This window comes from Podarcis muralis, chromosome 9 (genome assembly GCF_964188315.1).
Source record: "Podarcis muralis chromosome 9, rPodMur119.hap1.1, whole genome shotgun sequence".
In the NCBI taxonomy this organism is placed as follows: Eukaryota; Metazoa; Chordata; class Lepidosauria; order Squamata; family Lacertidae; genus Podarcis; species Podarcis muralis.
The window spans coordinates 38,177,750-38,193,745 of NC_135663.1; the positions used below are offsets into that span (position 1 = coordinate 38,177,750).

The following is a 15,996-nucleotide window of genomic DNA, read 5'->3' on the forward strand; positions in this document are numbered from 1 at the left end:
CCTTTCTTTACCAGGCTAAAGCTACCCAGCTTCCTCAACCATTCCTCATAAGACTTGGTCTCCAGACCCTTGATCATCTTGGTTGCCCTCTCCTCTACACACATTCCAGCTTGTCAATATCCTCCTTAAATTGTGGTGCCCAGACTGGGACACAGTACTCCAGGTATGGTCTGACCCAAGGCAGAATAGAGTGGAATTATTATTTCCCTTGATCTGGAAATTATACTTCTGTTGATGCAGCCTAGAATAGCTTTAGCTTGTTTTGCTGCTTGATGAACTGTTGATTCATATTAAGTTTGTGGTATACTAAGACCCCTAAATCCTTTTCACATGTACTACAGTGGTACCTCAGGTTAAGTACTTAATTTGTTCCGGAGGTCCGTACTTAACCTGAAACTTAACCTGAAGCACCACTTTAGCTAATGGGGCCTCCCACTGCCGCCGGAGCACGATTTCTGTTCTCATCCTGAAGCAAAGTTCTTAACCTGAAGCACTATTTCTGGGTTAGCAGAGTCTGTAACCTGAAGCGTATGTAACCCGAGGTACCACTGTACTGGCAAGCCAGGTGTCCCCCAGCTTATATTTGTGCAGTTGGTTCTTCCTGCCTAAGTGTAGAACCTTACATTTGTTGCTACAGCATTGGCTACACCTCCCAGTTTGGTGTCATCTGCTAGTTACAAACAAACTTCTATGTGATATGGCCTTATGGGGAAAATTGACTCATGAGTCAAAGTTGTCAAGAAATGTGTACAGACTTGACCATTTTTATACATTGTACCATTCTCATCACCAGTGTGAATGATAAACTCTGTATGCTTAGGCCACTTCAAGCTAGACAGATACTTTTAAGATAAAAATCCCATGGACGATTTGTCTGTGGAGATGCTATGTGCCGTGTGTTGTTCACACTCAGTGATCTCTTCATTTGTATGTTGCTTTTGTTAACTGTCACCATTTCACAAATTCAATAAGTCACTGGTATAACGCTTAAAGAGTGAAATGTTCACCTGATATAGTATTTATTTTCATAAATTTAATTTTGACAGCTAAGAGCATATACAATTGAAGCTGAGGTGATGACAATGAGGTACTTTCCCCCCCTTGCCTTCACTAAAAGGAATGCAGCAGCTCTGGGGTAAAGGACATTTGTTGTTGTTTAGTCGTTTAGTCGTGTCCGACTCTTCATGATCTCATGGACCAGAGCACACCAGGCACTCCTGTCTTCCACTGCCTCCTGCAGTTTCGTCAAACTCATGTTCATAGCTTCAAGAACACTGTCCAACCAACTCGTCCTCTGTGGTCCTCTTCTCCTTGTGCCCTCAATCTTTCCCAACATCAGGGTCTTTTCCAGGGAGTCTCCTCTTTTCATGAGGTGGCCAAAGTATTGGAGCCTCAGCTTCAGGATCTGTCCTTCCAGTAAGCACTCAGGGCTGATTTCCTTAAGAATGGATAGATTTGATCTTCTTGTAGTCCATGGGACTCTCAAGGACATTAGATCAGAAAAACACTGTAGAAGTCAGGGTTGAACACGCCCTACTTGTATCACTGCTTCAGTTGAATTCAGAACCTGTCACAGTTGCTTTTATATAGAAATAAAGACATTAAGGAATCTAATCATGGATCTCCTGTGAAGGGTCAAACTTCCATTGTGCAGAAGTGGCTTTATTTAGTATTTGTATGGTGTGTGCATGTTAAGCAGTGGAAACAGCTTCCTTCCTCCCGGTTTCATTGTTAGACTCAAGTGCTGTTTATTTTGTAAAAATATTTTTGTTGTGGTTCCATTATCATAGCAATTGCTTTTAGGATGTGTTGCCTCTGTTCTTATTGCTGGTTTCTTTTCTTTCTCAGCAATCCACAATGAGAGAGCAGAATAAATACATTATATTTTTTCTCTCTTGCTAATGCATCATCAGTTGGCTGCTAAACTCTTAGCCTCTACCTGTTGCCCCTCCCCACAATATTATTTGCATTTCAGATGTTCTTTGTGGATGGCCTTTGTATTCGTAGGTGGTGAATTTAAGTGCACCAATTAATTATAAAAGCCAACAGTCTTAAGTGGGCAGAAAATCTATATGGGTGTAATTGGCATGTCGGCATGGAATCTGAAACTGTACCGTGGAATATGATGGTTTGGCAGAATTGTTGCTTTTAGTGTGGGTGGGGGGAGCCAAGGCAGTCCCTTTTTTCTTTCATTGTTGAGACAATACTCAGTTCTTACAGTTTTAAAATCATATTAGATCACATAAGGATGTAATGGGATATCTGGTTTTTATAGGAATTACGGTAATATGTAGCTACACTTTGATAACTTTGTCGTTATTATAGCATCCATGTTTAAAAGAGAAGATAGTAATTCCAATCGACTTCTAACTTTCAGACAGGATTAAAATTTTTGTGTCTGCATATCTGTAAAGCGTCTCCATTTCAGCCATGACTGTTGAACTATAAATAACTTGAATATGCAATTCTGGGAGCCTAGCCTTTATCCTGAGCCTGTCTTTTCCATACTTCAGGTGAATATATCTCATTTCCATTATTCCAAAGGGAATCATTTTCCCTATGTCCACAACATTAAGAGTTTTTCTATCACTAGTTTTCACATTAGGTGTTTCTGTCTTGGGTAAAAGTTGATCCGTGGCTACCATACTTTAGGAGAAGATATTCTTGAAGGGAAATAGAAAATAAGCAATTGACTAATGCAATATCCTTTATCTGTCCAAATGAGTATGGATATTATGAATTATTAGGCCTATGCATAAGCACCACTGACAATTTATCTTACCTAGTTAGGTAAGCTGGCTGAAGGTTGTTGTGGATGTGGACTGTGAAGTGTTATGAGCAGGTCCATGTGGCAGGTCCAGTTTGTAGGTCCATCACAAGTTATATTCACCAAAATCTTGACCAACCAGTAGCTTGGTTGCCCTCATATGACATATGCTTTTTTAGTTGTCTAACCAGTGTTAATGACTGTATCAATCACTTTGTTTGCATTGGTTAGAAAATATCTGAACTGCGAATGTACAATGTTATTTTATCAGTGATTTAAGTCTGTTTTCTCCTAGTGATTTAAAATGCAGATGAGCTGAGTTTAGCATTGTGTGATCTACATTTTTTAAAAACATTAGTGCAATCCTGAGCCGTATAAAACTGGCAGAAATGGTGCTGAATTCATAATACAGCCAAGCTCAATTCATAATACATTTGGATAATTATGAATGGTTCCATCGCTAGTTAAAGGATTTGAAAGTGTAGCTTTAAGAAGCATAAAATTACACAAACGTGTATTACAGTTTAATCTTTTGTGCATTTGTGGCATGATCTACATGCCTCTTCACGGGAAAATTTCAATTTAAGTTGAATTAAACGTAAATATTGTACTCTGTTTCTTCTACGTTCTTGATTTGAAATTTATGTTTTTTCTTTCTTTACAGATCTCTCAGCTGCCCAAAGAAAGTTTGCCCATTCACTGAGAGACTTTAAATTTGAGTTTATTGGTGATGCAGAAACAGATGATGAACGATGTATAGGTATGTTTATGAGGGGCAATGAGCATGTAATATTCTTTAGTTTTTCCCATTTTTTTATAGTATACCATGTGTCTTGATGTTTTTATTCCTGTTGCAGATGCATCCCTCCATGAATTCTCTAACTTTCTGAAAAATCTAGAAGAACAAAGAGAAATACTGGTAAGTTCTTGGTGGCATTGATCAGCTCATGCTGCCCTTCTGGCCACTACTGAATATAGACAACATTGGGCTAGATGGTCTAGTGGTCTGACTCTGAACACAGCAGTTTCTTATCATTGAAGTGTTCCGTTTGGGGCAGTAGTAGAAGACTCCATTTGAAACTGTTTTTAGCAGGCACAAACTTTTGAATTCTTCAGAACACTAAGAATACACTTGGTTCTAGCTTTTGTTTTCTGTCACTGTATCTTCTAGACTCCTCATTTTCATGGCACTTTCCACTGCTCTTCAAAGCTTCCATACGAGGAAATTGCATGAACACACATGCAAAGGATCATCAGCTTTTTGGAATTAAAGGACACAGTTTTTTCAGTTTGAAAGTTGAAGGAATTAGTGCAGAAAACGAAATTCTTCATTACCTTTTTTGCTGTGAGTTTCTGCTTTCAGGGTGCTATAGCAAATATTTTGACTTTCCTGTGTATGTCACCTTAGTGCTGGCAGATGGAATAAAATGAGACTATATTTCATCTTGCCTATGTTTTCAGCTCACTGTACATTTTAGCAGTGCCAGCATTCCACAGATGTTCCATTGAAACCAATGGAATGTTAGGATATATAGCACCACACAACATTTGGATCCGGGCCAAAGCTATAAAAGTCTCTCTCAGATGTTTTTATTTTTTTAAAGTCGAAATTACAAAGTCTTCCCAGAGGAACTCCTCCAACTCTGGCCACTCTTTAACAGCTCGTTCTTCTTGCAACCTTAAAAAAAAAAGGTGAGGTAGAGTCTTGGGATTAGCTGCATCACTGACTTCTCTTTTTACAAAGAGTAAAGGCTGATGTGAAGTTTTATTGATTTTTCTGTGCCATAATGCATCTGTTTACAGATATTCGTCTTCAGTACAACATTCTGTGCATAGAATGCCTTGTAAAGCACCTGCTTTTGTGGTGTAAACTGGCCTTAAAACTATTACTGCCAAAATGTTTTGAAAACTTGAAGTATATGCCACAAATATGTCTTACTCTGAGTAGCTGCACAGAAGTATGTTAATGGAATTTGCTGGTAGAGTTCCTCGACATATGGCAGCCCTTTCTTTATTTACTGTCTTGCCATATAGAATGCCCAAAGTAACTAACAACAATAAAATTTGTTTTGGTATATAGCCCTCCCTTCAACAGATTTCCAGAGTAGCTTATAAAAAGTTAAAATAACAATAAAAATAAGCAACTTTAAAAGAACAACTGCTTAGTGTATCTGTGATCAAAAGAAGTACGAAGAAAGAAACTGGAAATAAAGTTGGGGCCGCAAGAGCAATACTGAGCTCAGCATTGCAGTGCACTGCAGAAACCGAAGAAAAGATGGCAAGGAAAGTAAATGTTTGGTTTTTGAGTAATGACAGAAGTGGCAAAAGCGTTGGGGCAAATTTGGTAGCAAGACAGTAGTAGAAGAGTAAATTTGCTTGCAGGTGTGCAAGGGCAACGAGTGGGCTTCACAGGACACGGACATCTGAGGTTTACCACTATATGCCAGAGCATAAACTCCTTCTGGGCTTGTGCAGTTGAGAGAAGGAGCTTGGAAGCTTTTGTTTTCCATTAATGTTGGCTTCTATAGTTTGAACCAGGACTCGTGCAAACTCTGGTTAGTTTCAAAACAAGCCAGCTTCAAACCATGAGTTCTTCATGTTCCCATTCTCTTTTCTCTCCCCCTTTTCCCTGTTTGCCAGAAAAGGCACTCAGTGACCTATTCAACATAGTCCCTTCAGGCATATGTATGAAAATATAGACTATTTTTTTAATTTAAAAGACCCGTTTCCTTCCTTAAGACCTCATTACAATAATATTCACAAATTCAGAAGCAGGTTGCTGATTAGGAAATATGTGCTTGTAGTGTTGACATCCTGCCTGTTCTCTTAGTTCAGTGAATGTGGAACATTTTATCAGTAGCCTATTTGCTTTTTTCCTTAATGTTGTTTTTTTTCCATAGGGATGTGAAATAAATGAGTCATTTTTTGAAAGAAAACATGGGGCTTTTAAAAAATTCCCACAAGCTATTATTGGGTATTTCTGATAAAACCACACTCTTCTGTAACTTGGTTAAATTCCCCAAGGCTGATATTGAGAGAGCTTTTTCTTTTGGTCACTTGGGGATATTTTGGGTGGTGTCCAAAAATACAAGTCCAGCTGGTTAGCATTACAAGTGTATTTGTTGATACCCTTAAAGGAGTGCAGTCATTCTAATTAAGAATTACAATTGGGGAAAACCTTTTTCTTTGTAGCTGTGAAAATACTTCAGAAGATTATCTTCCGTTAGATAATAAACTCATTTACAACACTATTCCTATTTGACAATGTTTGACAAACAGACAATGGTCAATAATTTAACATTCTACTTTCAGGGATGCGGGTGGCCTAGGACTTGCCGATCAGAAGGTCGGCAGTTCGAATCTCCGCAACGGGGTGAGCTCCCGTTGCTCGGTCCCTGCTCCTGCCAACTTAGCAGTTTGAAAGCATGTCAAAGTGCAAGTAGATAAATTTGGAAGGTAAATGGCGTTTCCGTGCGCTGCTCTGGTTCGCCAGAAGCGGCTTAGTCATGCTGGCCACATGACCTGGAAGCTGTACATCAGCTCCCTCGGCCAGTAAAGCGAGATGAGCAACCCCAGACTTGGCCACGACTGGACCTAATGGTCAGGGGTCCTTTTACCTTTACCTTACTTTCAGCTACTAAAAATAGTATTTGAAACCGAATGTATTTGCAACCAATGAAAATTGTAAATACGTTACCCTTCTGAATCTGTGTTCCCTTACTCACACATATTTGTACTTCCTTACAGGCTTCTTTCTGATGTAACATTGAACCATGGCTTAGCATGGGGTAGGCAGCATGGTACTATTCAGATGTTCTGGATCACAACTCCCATAATCTCTTATCAGAGGCTATGTTGCCTAATGCTGATGGAAGTTGGAAGTCCACAACATCTGGAGTGTACCACATTGTCTATCTCTAGCCTAACATTACGAAAAATGAGTATTGGACTTGCACACAACCCTCCTCTTTTGGTATGGCTGTGAGCATGAGTTTGGAAGCTTTTGTTTACAGTTTAGATTAACCACAGCTTGTTGTGTTCTCTCAAGAATTGTGGTTAATCTTAACTAGAAATCATGGTTTGAAGCTGTCTAGTTTCAACTCGCTGTAGTTAAGATTAGCCACAGTTTTAGGGTTCAGATGACAAACTGTATTTAATCTAAAATGCTAGTGGAAGCATCTGAACTCCTTTTTGCTCATTTGCTGAAGGGGGATCATGCAAGTCTTAGGGTTGTTGAAGTTCATGCTGTTAATTCTAAATCATGACTTAGCATTGTATCCAGTTAAAGCCATCACATGTAAAGGTGGTAGAGCAGGCAAGTCTCACGTGCTCATTCATGCTTTTTTGTATATTTCGTAACAATTTATAAAGATTGTGCTGAGTCTAATTTTCATGTCAAAATGTGCATGCTGGAGTTAGAAGTTTCCTTGAACATTTCCATGAATAGCCAAGCAAATTGCACGAATCTTGAAAATACTTCTCCAACTCCTGAAGACTAATCACACTTTAGGCAGAACTCTGTAAATGCCTTCAAAGGCTGACACCTTTTACAGACTCGTTTTACAGATTTATTTCATAAAAAGATGGGGAAGAAGATACTTCCACTAGCTTTTGTAGGTGCATGTAGGAAAGGGGCTGTTACCAGTCATGTGGGCTGGTGAAAGGCCTCATAGAAATAATATAAAGGCATATACCTAAACTTTAGCTCAGTCAGGTTGAGAAACTTTCCTGAGTTTGATCAGACCAACTCAAATTTTGCACAGTCCTTTCTACTTAGGAACTTACATGTGACCTGTCTTGTGAGGCTATATTGGAAAGAGGGATGGGAGCTGTCTAAACTGAAAACTTGGAAGTAAAAAACAGATTATATTTTGATGGGGCGCCTGAAAATGATTTAGGTATGTTTTGACAACAACAAAAGGGAAAATGAAAACAAATAAGACTTTTAAGTCCTGCTCTAAAAGATTGCTTTATCTATGTATAAGTTACTATAGTTCTGTGTATTTCAAGCAGTAAGTAAATAAATATTTTTTTCAGCATCTGAGAAGCTTGTTTTCTCTGCTACAATAAATCATAAATTTAAAAAAAATATGTGTTCCCTTTTTTAAAAAAGAAAAAAATGTGCTAACCAACTAAAGGTCAGCTGTTCCTTTGCCAGTGGAATGAGTGCAAAATGTTCTTTCAGACTGGAACTCAGAGTAGTTAGTATGTGGGTCGTGGGAGACTCTTCGAAGAATGCCTTTAGAACAGACACCATGTTCTTAATATCTAGTCTGAAATGAGCCCAGAACAGTACTTTTTTCTTATATGGACAAATACTGAAGGTATTAATAATTTAAGCATCAAAGAACACATCCTTCTTCCACTGTAGCATATGAAAGCAAGTTTAGGCTTCTCATTCGCTCTTGAAGGGTATGCATAGAGTATTATCAACTTCTTGCATCCTATAGACTTTAAAATGTCAGTCATAATTTAGTATAATTTCCTGACTGTATCATAATGCAGAAGTTAATATTCTTTCAATTGATATAGTTGAAGTTTTTTTTTTAATGACATTATTGGCTTTTTGTTTCCATTAAATCCTTTCTTTAGCTGTCTAGCATGCAACTTGCTTTGTTCATGTGTATCTGGAGTTTCTGCTGAAGGAGGAAAGCAGAAATCCCCTACTAAAATGCATGTTAACTTTCAAACTTTGCTGGTGTAGTTCATATAATACAGTTTGTGTGCATTGTGATGCAATGGGTCAGTGTGTGTGGCTGTTAACCAGAAGGTTGGTTGTTCAAGCCCACCTAGGAATGGCTGTGGGCAGGATTCCTGCATTGCAGAAGGTTGGGCAAGATGATATTCAGGATCCTTTACAATTCTATGATTCTATATACAAGGAAAGCAGAATTCTGAAAATGAGCCTGGTTGTGTATATGGGTCTAGTGCATGCATTCACCTTCATGCACCAGTACCCATAATGACCTTGGCACAGAAGGTGTGTACTCTGGCAAGACTCTTCGAACCCCTTTAACAAATATTTATGACTGATAAAACAATGTACACGTACAATTGGAGCTTTTTCTAATGTCAAAGGAGCTGTTGGCCTGAGGGAAAGGTTGACCTCGGCTTTGAAATTATGGAAACAGGTCTACAATAATTCTGCAAATTGAAATATTTGTAAGTACACAGTGTAAGCTTGTAAGACTAATATTTGGTTTTCTTCTTCCTTGGAAGGCCCTTAGTGTTACTGAAACTCTGATCAAACCTCTGGAAAGATTCAGAAAAGAGCAACTTGGAGCTGTAAAGGTTTGTTGGTAGCTTTTTGATTTTGTAGTTAAATATTTATTGTGTGTGTTAGTTTGGTAGGTAAAATTAGAGAACATTTAACTTTGAACAGATTGGGGAGTTTAAAAAAACAACCCTTTTGCAGGCCTAGCTCATAAAGAAGTAGGGGCAAAAATGTACCAAAAGCATATAGAAATAGGGGCCATTTACAATCTACCAACACTAATTTTCAGTTCTTCTAGTTTCAGACAGGTATTGGATGCATTTAAGATGAATGACCCCATTCTACTATTCTAGGTTTATGTAACCCAGAAGAAAGCACTTATAACCAACATTTAGCTGATCAGTCAATCAAGAATGCAGTTGTAAACACGCTTACTCAGTGTAACCCCATTGAAAAAAGTGGGTTTTTTAGGTTTGACTAAACATAGGATTGCACTTCAAGAGTATGCTTGATTAAAACATGTGCCCCTGGTTAAATAAAGCTTCAGATATTTTTCATGTAAGTTTCTACAAATATATGAGGGAGAAGATGCCTTCTTAAGAGGCATTTCTCATTTTCTCCCATACAGGAGGGAGTGCCTCTTCTGAAAGGCCGTGAAATGGGTTCATCATCTAAAATTGGAAGGGGCTTTTTCCTTTCGAACTATTGTTTTGTTCACTTGCACATTCACGCGGTTTTTATTAAATAATCAAATTAATTTAAACACGTTTCGTTTTCATTAATCAAGTGACTAGAACATAATGAGCGTAAGCCTGCATTGTGGAGTTCATCTATGTATCAGCTTGTCTGGGCCCTGAGATCCGCAGGTTATACTGTCACTTGATTAAAGGAAACGAAACATGTTTAATTTTTTTCTGCTGATAGGACAGTGACATGGAATAGGGTCTTCTCTGTGGTGGAATCACATTTATTGAATTGTAGCCCTTTGGAGGTAGGTGCATGTGGTACATCATTGTTGGGTTTCTCCAGCATTGTTTAAACAAATCAATTTTCCCAGTTGTTCAACAACTGGGAAAATTGATTTGTTTAAACAATGCTGGGGAAACCCAACAATAATTTACCACGTGCACCTCCAAAGGGCTAAAATTCAGCAGTAATTGATGAAGTCTACTTGATACATTGCTATAGTGGTTTTACTTACTTACTAATTTTAATTTACTTACTTACTAATTTTAATGGATATATAATAAACCACCCTAGGATCTTAAGTAATGATAGGCATTTTAAAAATGGATTAAATAAATAAAAATACCCTTATCTTGTATGTTTAGGATCTTGGAACAAAATTGCACATTTTTGCTTTATAAATTAATAAATGATAGTGTAGCACTTAAGATTACAAGATTCAGTTCAGAAATGTTGAAGGGTGCACACACTTTGTTTTTGCTTTTCATATTTTAAGCAGAGCAGCACTGGCCAAAATTGCAGAGGCTTCCCATGTAGAAAGCGAAAATGAATACGTTCCCTGTGCAAATGCGAGTTGCATGTAACCATGTATTCCATTTATAAGCATATTTGTACATTTGTGATGTGAAAAACAACTTGGCATGTTGCAACAATGGACATGTTGCAAAAATATGGTAGCTTTGCTTAAAATAATGAAATAGTTGGATAACAAAATAAAAGCAAATGTGTTGTCATATTTCACTGTTTAAATTTTCTTGTACTTTTAAAATTGTACTTACAGGAAGAAAAGAAGAAATTTGATAAAGAAACAGAAAAGAACTACAGTTTACTAGACAAGCATTTAAATATGTCAGCTAAGAAGAAAGAAACTCAGTTATTGGAGGTAATGCCTGTATTAACTTGTCAAAGATGTTTCCCCTCTTAAGTGAGAAAGTAAATATAATTTTCCTATCCACTTACCTATCTGCTTATTAGTTACATATGTGAGTTGTTTTTTTTAAAAAACTGCAATGCACAGGCTAATCTAATGAACAATGTGGAATGAATCCTGGGCCATGCGTAGAAGTTTGTCCTTTTTGTCATTTGAAATACTTGGGTCATAATCAGGTGTGCTTAAGTCCACTGAGCAGTTTACTTAGATGCACTCAACTGTGTTGGATTGTGGTGGTTCATGCAGAATATAGTTTGCATCAGTCTGAATAGGATGTGTGACTCTTTAAAGCACTGCTTCATTGTTTTTTATCCAGGCAGACTACCAAGTGGAGGTAAACCGGAAACATTTTTATGAACTGTCACTTGAATATGTGTGTAAGCTACAAGAGATACAAGAACGAAAGAAATTTGAATTTGTAGAACCTGTAAGTACTGTGGTGTAAAATATTCTTTGTGAAATAAATTTTTGGATGTAAGAATAAGTGTAATGGGTGTAGCAGAGAGCAAAACACGAAATCTGGTTAAACAGTGCAAGGCCCTGCACATGCTTTTTCTAAATCACTGTAGCTCATTTTCTTTTTCATTTGCATGCTGATCTGATATGTCCCATATGCTCTCCTTCACAGATGCACATAGTCATGTTTAAGGTGCTTCTATCTGGCAATTATCTCTCACTTGTGTTCTCTCTGTGAATATCACAGCTTTGTGGACAGTGCTGGTTGTGTAGCTTTTAACACAGAGAAGTGAGTTAGTATGTATTTGATGGGTGCTAAGGCTTGGAAAAACCAGCTTAAGCTAAGGAGGCTGTCTTTCGCAATTGTACTATTGTGTACTGTTTCCTTTTTGAGTTTTTTCTTGCTCAGGACATTTAGTTGTGTTCCGCATTATGAGTATTGAATATCTGTATGGATTTTGACATTAATTTTAAATATCTCAGTGCATTGCTGTGGAATTCTACTAATAACTAGTTATTCAACTTGTATTCATTGGGGCTTACTCCCAGGAATTTGGGAATAATAATTATTATTATTTGTATTTCAGGTGCTGTCATTTTTTCAAGGAATGTTCACTTTTTACCATCAGGGTTATGAGCTTGCCAAAGATTTTAATCACTACAAAATGGCTCTGCAGATCAATATCCAGAATGTAAGTGAAGGTACTCTTTTAATTTAAGCTTTTTATATTTAGTTTAAATGTCCTTCCACACAAGTTGTCCATGCTATTCCTTTTTTTTTTTTTTTTTTTTTTTTTAGTATTTCTGAAAAGTGAGGCGAATAAGCTTTAGGGAATACAATGCCATCTTCAGGCTAAAAGGCTGAATGACTTGTTAAGCCTCGTACAGTAACCTGATTCAGTGTTTTTTCCTGCTATTTTATACTGAACTTGTGAAAAATAATTTCCTCTCTTGACTTACATGCTGTATACATGAAAATTGCTCATTTGGACTCTATTTTTTTTTTTAAATCATTCATTTTATTTGTACGCTGCTTTTCTCCCCAGAAATGATGCTCAAAGTGACTTAAAGCAAAGAAGGAAGGATACATTTCAAACAAACACTACATAAACAGTTTCATAGTAACATAGCAAAATAATAACACAGTAATAATTTCATAATAGCATAGCAACGCAAAAATATAATAACATACAAAAAGCCACATTTCAATACTATAAATAGAACAAGATTACTTAAACAACATGCAGCACCCAATAGCAAAAATAACAAGGGAGTGTCACTGTTTCACTTTAGTCCTAGAAACAACCCTACCATGATGTTGCTCACAGTCCCCTCTTCCTGCAGAAGCTTCTTACAGGGCTTCCAAGTACAAAAGGTGGGGTGGCTGGAAACACCTTTCCTATGATGATATTATTACATGCATGCAGAATTATTTGAAATGTGAACTTTTGACAGTTCTCTGTATTGTATGGTTTGTGGTGACTTTGCTGAAGGTAGTAACCACAACTATAGGTTTCATCCTTTTCAAGGGCAATCCGTTCATTATGCACTATAATAAAATGTAACTTTATGTAATATAAATGTACTTGTTTTTACCAGCCCTAAATGTCTGTGTCCACTTAACAAAATTCCAATATAATGTTATTGGGATAAAGGGCTTGATCCAGTGGGACTTATTAGTAGGTAAAGCGGCTACCAATTGTGCACACTGCCTTTCTCAACCGTGGGTCCCCAGATGTTGTTGGAATACAACTCCTATCAGCCCCAGCCGTCGTATCCTAAATGGTCAGGGATGGCGAACGTTAGGGGACCCAAGACCAGGAAAGCCTGGTCTATCATATATTATATGAACAACGAGGATCAGTTTCTGAAAGGGATATTGATCATTCCATCATTTATCCCCCCTGCCCCTTGAAACAAGTCAACAGAGTCTTTAGGCACCACCTGCTGTTTTGCCAAACTTTCTTCTTGAAGCTTAATGTAGCTTTGATTTTAAATCTTCTCTTGCTCATAAAAAGCAATAGAAACCTTCAATTAGTTTTTAGGGATGTTAGACACCCAAGAGGCTTGTTAATCATCCTGGCTTTTTTGGTTTTTTAAATAGGGATACTCCGTTTACCGTTTTCACTCTTAAAAACTGTTTCTAAAACCTTCTCTTATATAGACAAGAAATCGTTTTGAAGGGACAAGATCAGAAGTCGAAGATCTCATGAACAAAATCAAGCGAAATCCCCTGGAGCATAAAAGAGCAAACCAATTTGCAAAGGAAGGCTACCTTTATGTGCAGGAGAAAAGTAAGATACTTGCTTACTTTTGTGATGAGAATTTTGAAACTAATTGTGAAGGTTCTCAGGGTGACCATACATTTGATGCTCAGGGGAAAGGATTTGGAATTGCCTTTTATTTTCTGTCAGTTGATAAGTATGTCTGGGCTTTGGGAGGGAAATCTCTGATATTTAGTAATTGTTGTAATTTTGCTTTTTAAAGTGTGCTGTGATTTTACATATGGATTAGATTAGATACACTAAATATTAAATACATTGTAAGTCATTTGAAGACCTTTTAGTGTTACAGGTGACTAACAAGTTCAATAAATAATAATTTACTTTATTCACCCTGAGATCTTCTGATGAAGGATAGCATGCAAATAACAAGTGATAACTATAGTATTCATTTTGATGCTCAGCTTGCATTTGGGGATTTTACCTTAGGTCACTACTGATTTCCTCCCCCCCTACCCCAGCTCCTAGTTCCTTAGGATCCACAACAGTCAGGAGTAAAGTTAACATTGTTTTGTGTGCACATTTCTTATTTTAATTCTGTAGGTTTTCCATCCTATCTCTTTGTCCTTTGTAATTTAAGAGCTGTAATATGCTATAAGAAGTTGCCATAAGTTTTGCTGTTGAGCACTTTGAACAAACGCTGAAATAGTTAGGTCAGTGCAGGTGACAATGCTTGGGCATAATATGATCATACAGCCCAGTTCCTGGTAGCATACTTGCTGCCTTGTTTTGAACCATTGGCAGTTTCATACCATTTTCAAAGGTAGCCCCACATACAACATATTGTACTGATCCAACCGTATATACTACCACTGTGATTTTTTAAAAATGAAATTGCTGAATGCAAGTTTTTTTAAAAAATAAATAAGCAAATAGGAATCACAAATGTGCAACAGGAAATGTATTTAAGAAAATTATGAATGTTAGTTTTAGGTTTAGGTTTCAGAACAATGGGTAGCCAGAGAACTGTGAGCAAAAAAATGAGCTCCTTGAGTTCTGCAGCTCATGCATTTTTGCATGCAATGCTTTATTGTAAGATGTAGAACAGTGCCTGTTAAGTTGTGGGTGAACATATCAGACGGCACAGCAATTCTTCAAACAGCTCTTGTTTATTCACAGGCCAGAACAGAACTGAACTGAAGGGTTCAGCCAGCCTGTTTATATAGAGCTTCAGTACAACGTAATTGTAACAACTTTCTGTAACTATCCAATCACTGAACGTCACTTTCGATCCCTTATTTGCATATGTGGACCTGAACTATCTACAGTATGCCCCTGCTGGCCCAGGGTGAGAACTTCAGTACATAACAGTGCCCTTTGGGAGTGGAAGATGCCTTCCATATATGAAAGGGCACCCTTGGGATCCAACCAAACGATCGCACAGAGTGTTTCCTTTTTACCACTGCAATCCCTTTAGAAACACTCCCACATTTATAAGTCTCTGCCCACATTTCTCCAAATCTCCTATTCTTACTTCTCACTATTGTTCTTTGTTTTTATTCATTCCCTTCTCTAAAAGCAGATGGGTGAAGGATAACTCGTAAGATTTTGCAGAGATCTTTTCAGTACAAAAGTTTGTAAAATAGATTCAGAGCAGAAATGTATGTAAATGGAAAAGTATGTATGTTTAAATACTTCTAAAGCTGAGGATTCCTGTTTTGTTGAAGGACCTGCACCATTTGGGTCCAGCTGGGTAAAACATTACTGCATGTACAAGAAGGACACTAAGAAGTTTACAATGATACCCTTTGAGCACAGGTCAGGAGGAAAGATTGTGAGTACATTTCCCATATCATTGTACTTCATGCCCTATATCTAAATGAGAGTATGAGAGATAAGGCTTGCTCTATAGTTATTCTCTGTGTAGTTGACATTTTTTGTTTTAAGTATAGTAAGGTATAATAATGAAATGATAAGAATTCTGGAAAAGTTCTAGGGTTGGGTTGTAAAGAGCAGAGGAGATGCTATCCCAAAATGTTCTTATTTTATCTGCAATATTGCATTAATGCCAAAGGGATTAAAGTTTAGTTTGAGAATAACTAGCTAGGGGAAGGCAAAAAAGAACATTCATCTGAAAAGTTTTTTAGTAGCTTCATGTTTACTTTATTTTGTAGGCTTTCTGTGTCTATAACATCTGGAACATTTCAACAAATTCAAAAATTCAGATTAGGGCAATACGTTCATAGGCCAGCCAAAATATCATGAAATATTTTGAAATCTTTTGAGTTCTACAGAACTCTTCATCAGGCTAGATAGTAGACAGGGTAGAGGGAAAGGAAAAGTTGTCATATGGTGAAGATATGGAGTCTGCATTTGGTCACAGTCTTAAGACACAATGTGTGGTAATGATAGGAGTAGCAGACAATCAAATGAGGGTCTG

The 15,996-nt window shown here is 37.4% G+C and overlaps 1 protein-coding gene across 4 annotated transcripts in view; it reads left to right on the forward strand.

The window, feature by feature from the left end:
* The window catches only part of ARHGAP10 (Rho GTPase activating protein 10), a 106,429-nt gene that overhangs the window by 30,646 nt on the left and 59,787 nt on the right, over window positions 1–15,996 (forward strand). For 2 of the 4 annotated variants that reach the window (XM_028745220.2, XM_028745223.2), the window contains exons 2-9: window positions 3,432–3,527; window positions 3,625–3,686; window positions 8,987–9,058; window positions 10,729–10,830; window positions 11,195–11,305; window positions 11,922–12,026; window positions 13,499–13,628; window positions 15,284–15,390. In XM_028745220.2, coding sequence (XP_028601053.2) covers window positions 3,432–3,527; window positions 3,625–3,686; window positions 8,987–9,058; window positions 10,729–10,830; window positions 11,195–11,305; window positions 11,922–12,026; window positions 13,499–13,628; window positions 15,284–15,390 — 785 coding nt within the window. The remainder of the gene's footprint in view (window positions 1–3,431; window positions 3,528–3,624; window positions 3,687–8,986; window positions 9,059–10,728; window positions 10,831–11,194; window positions 11,306–11,921; window positions 12,027–13,498; window positions 13,629–15,283; window positions 15,391–15,996) is intronic. The other 2 variants (XM_077934089.1, XM_028745222.2) reach the window with 2 other exon arrangements.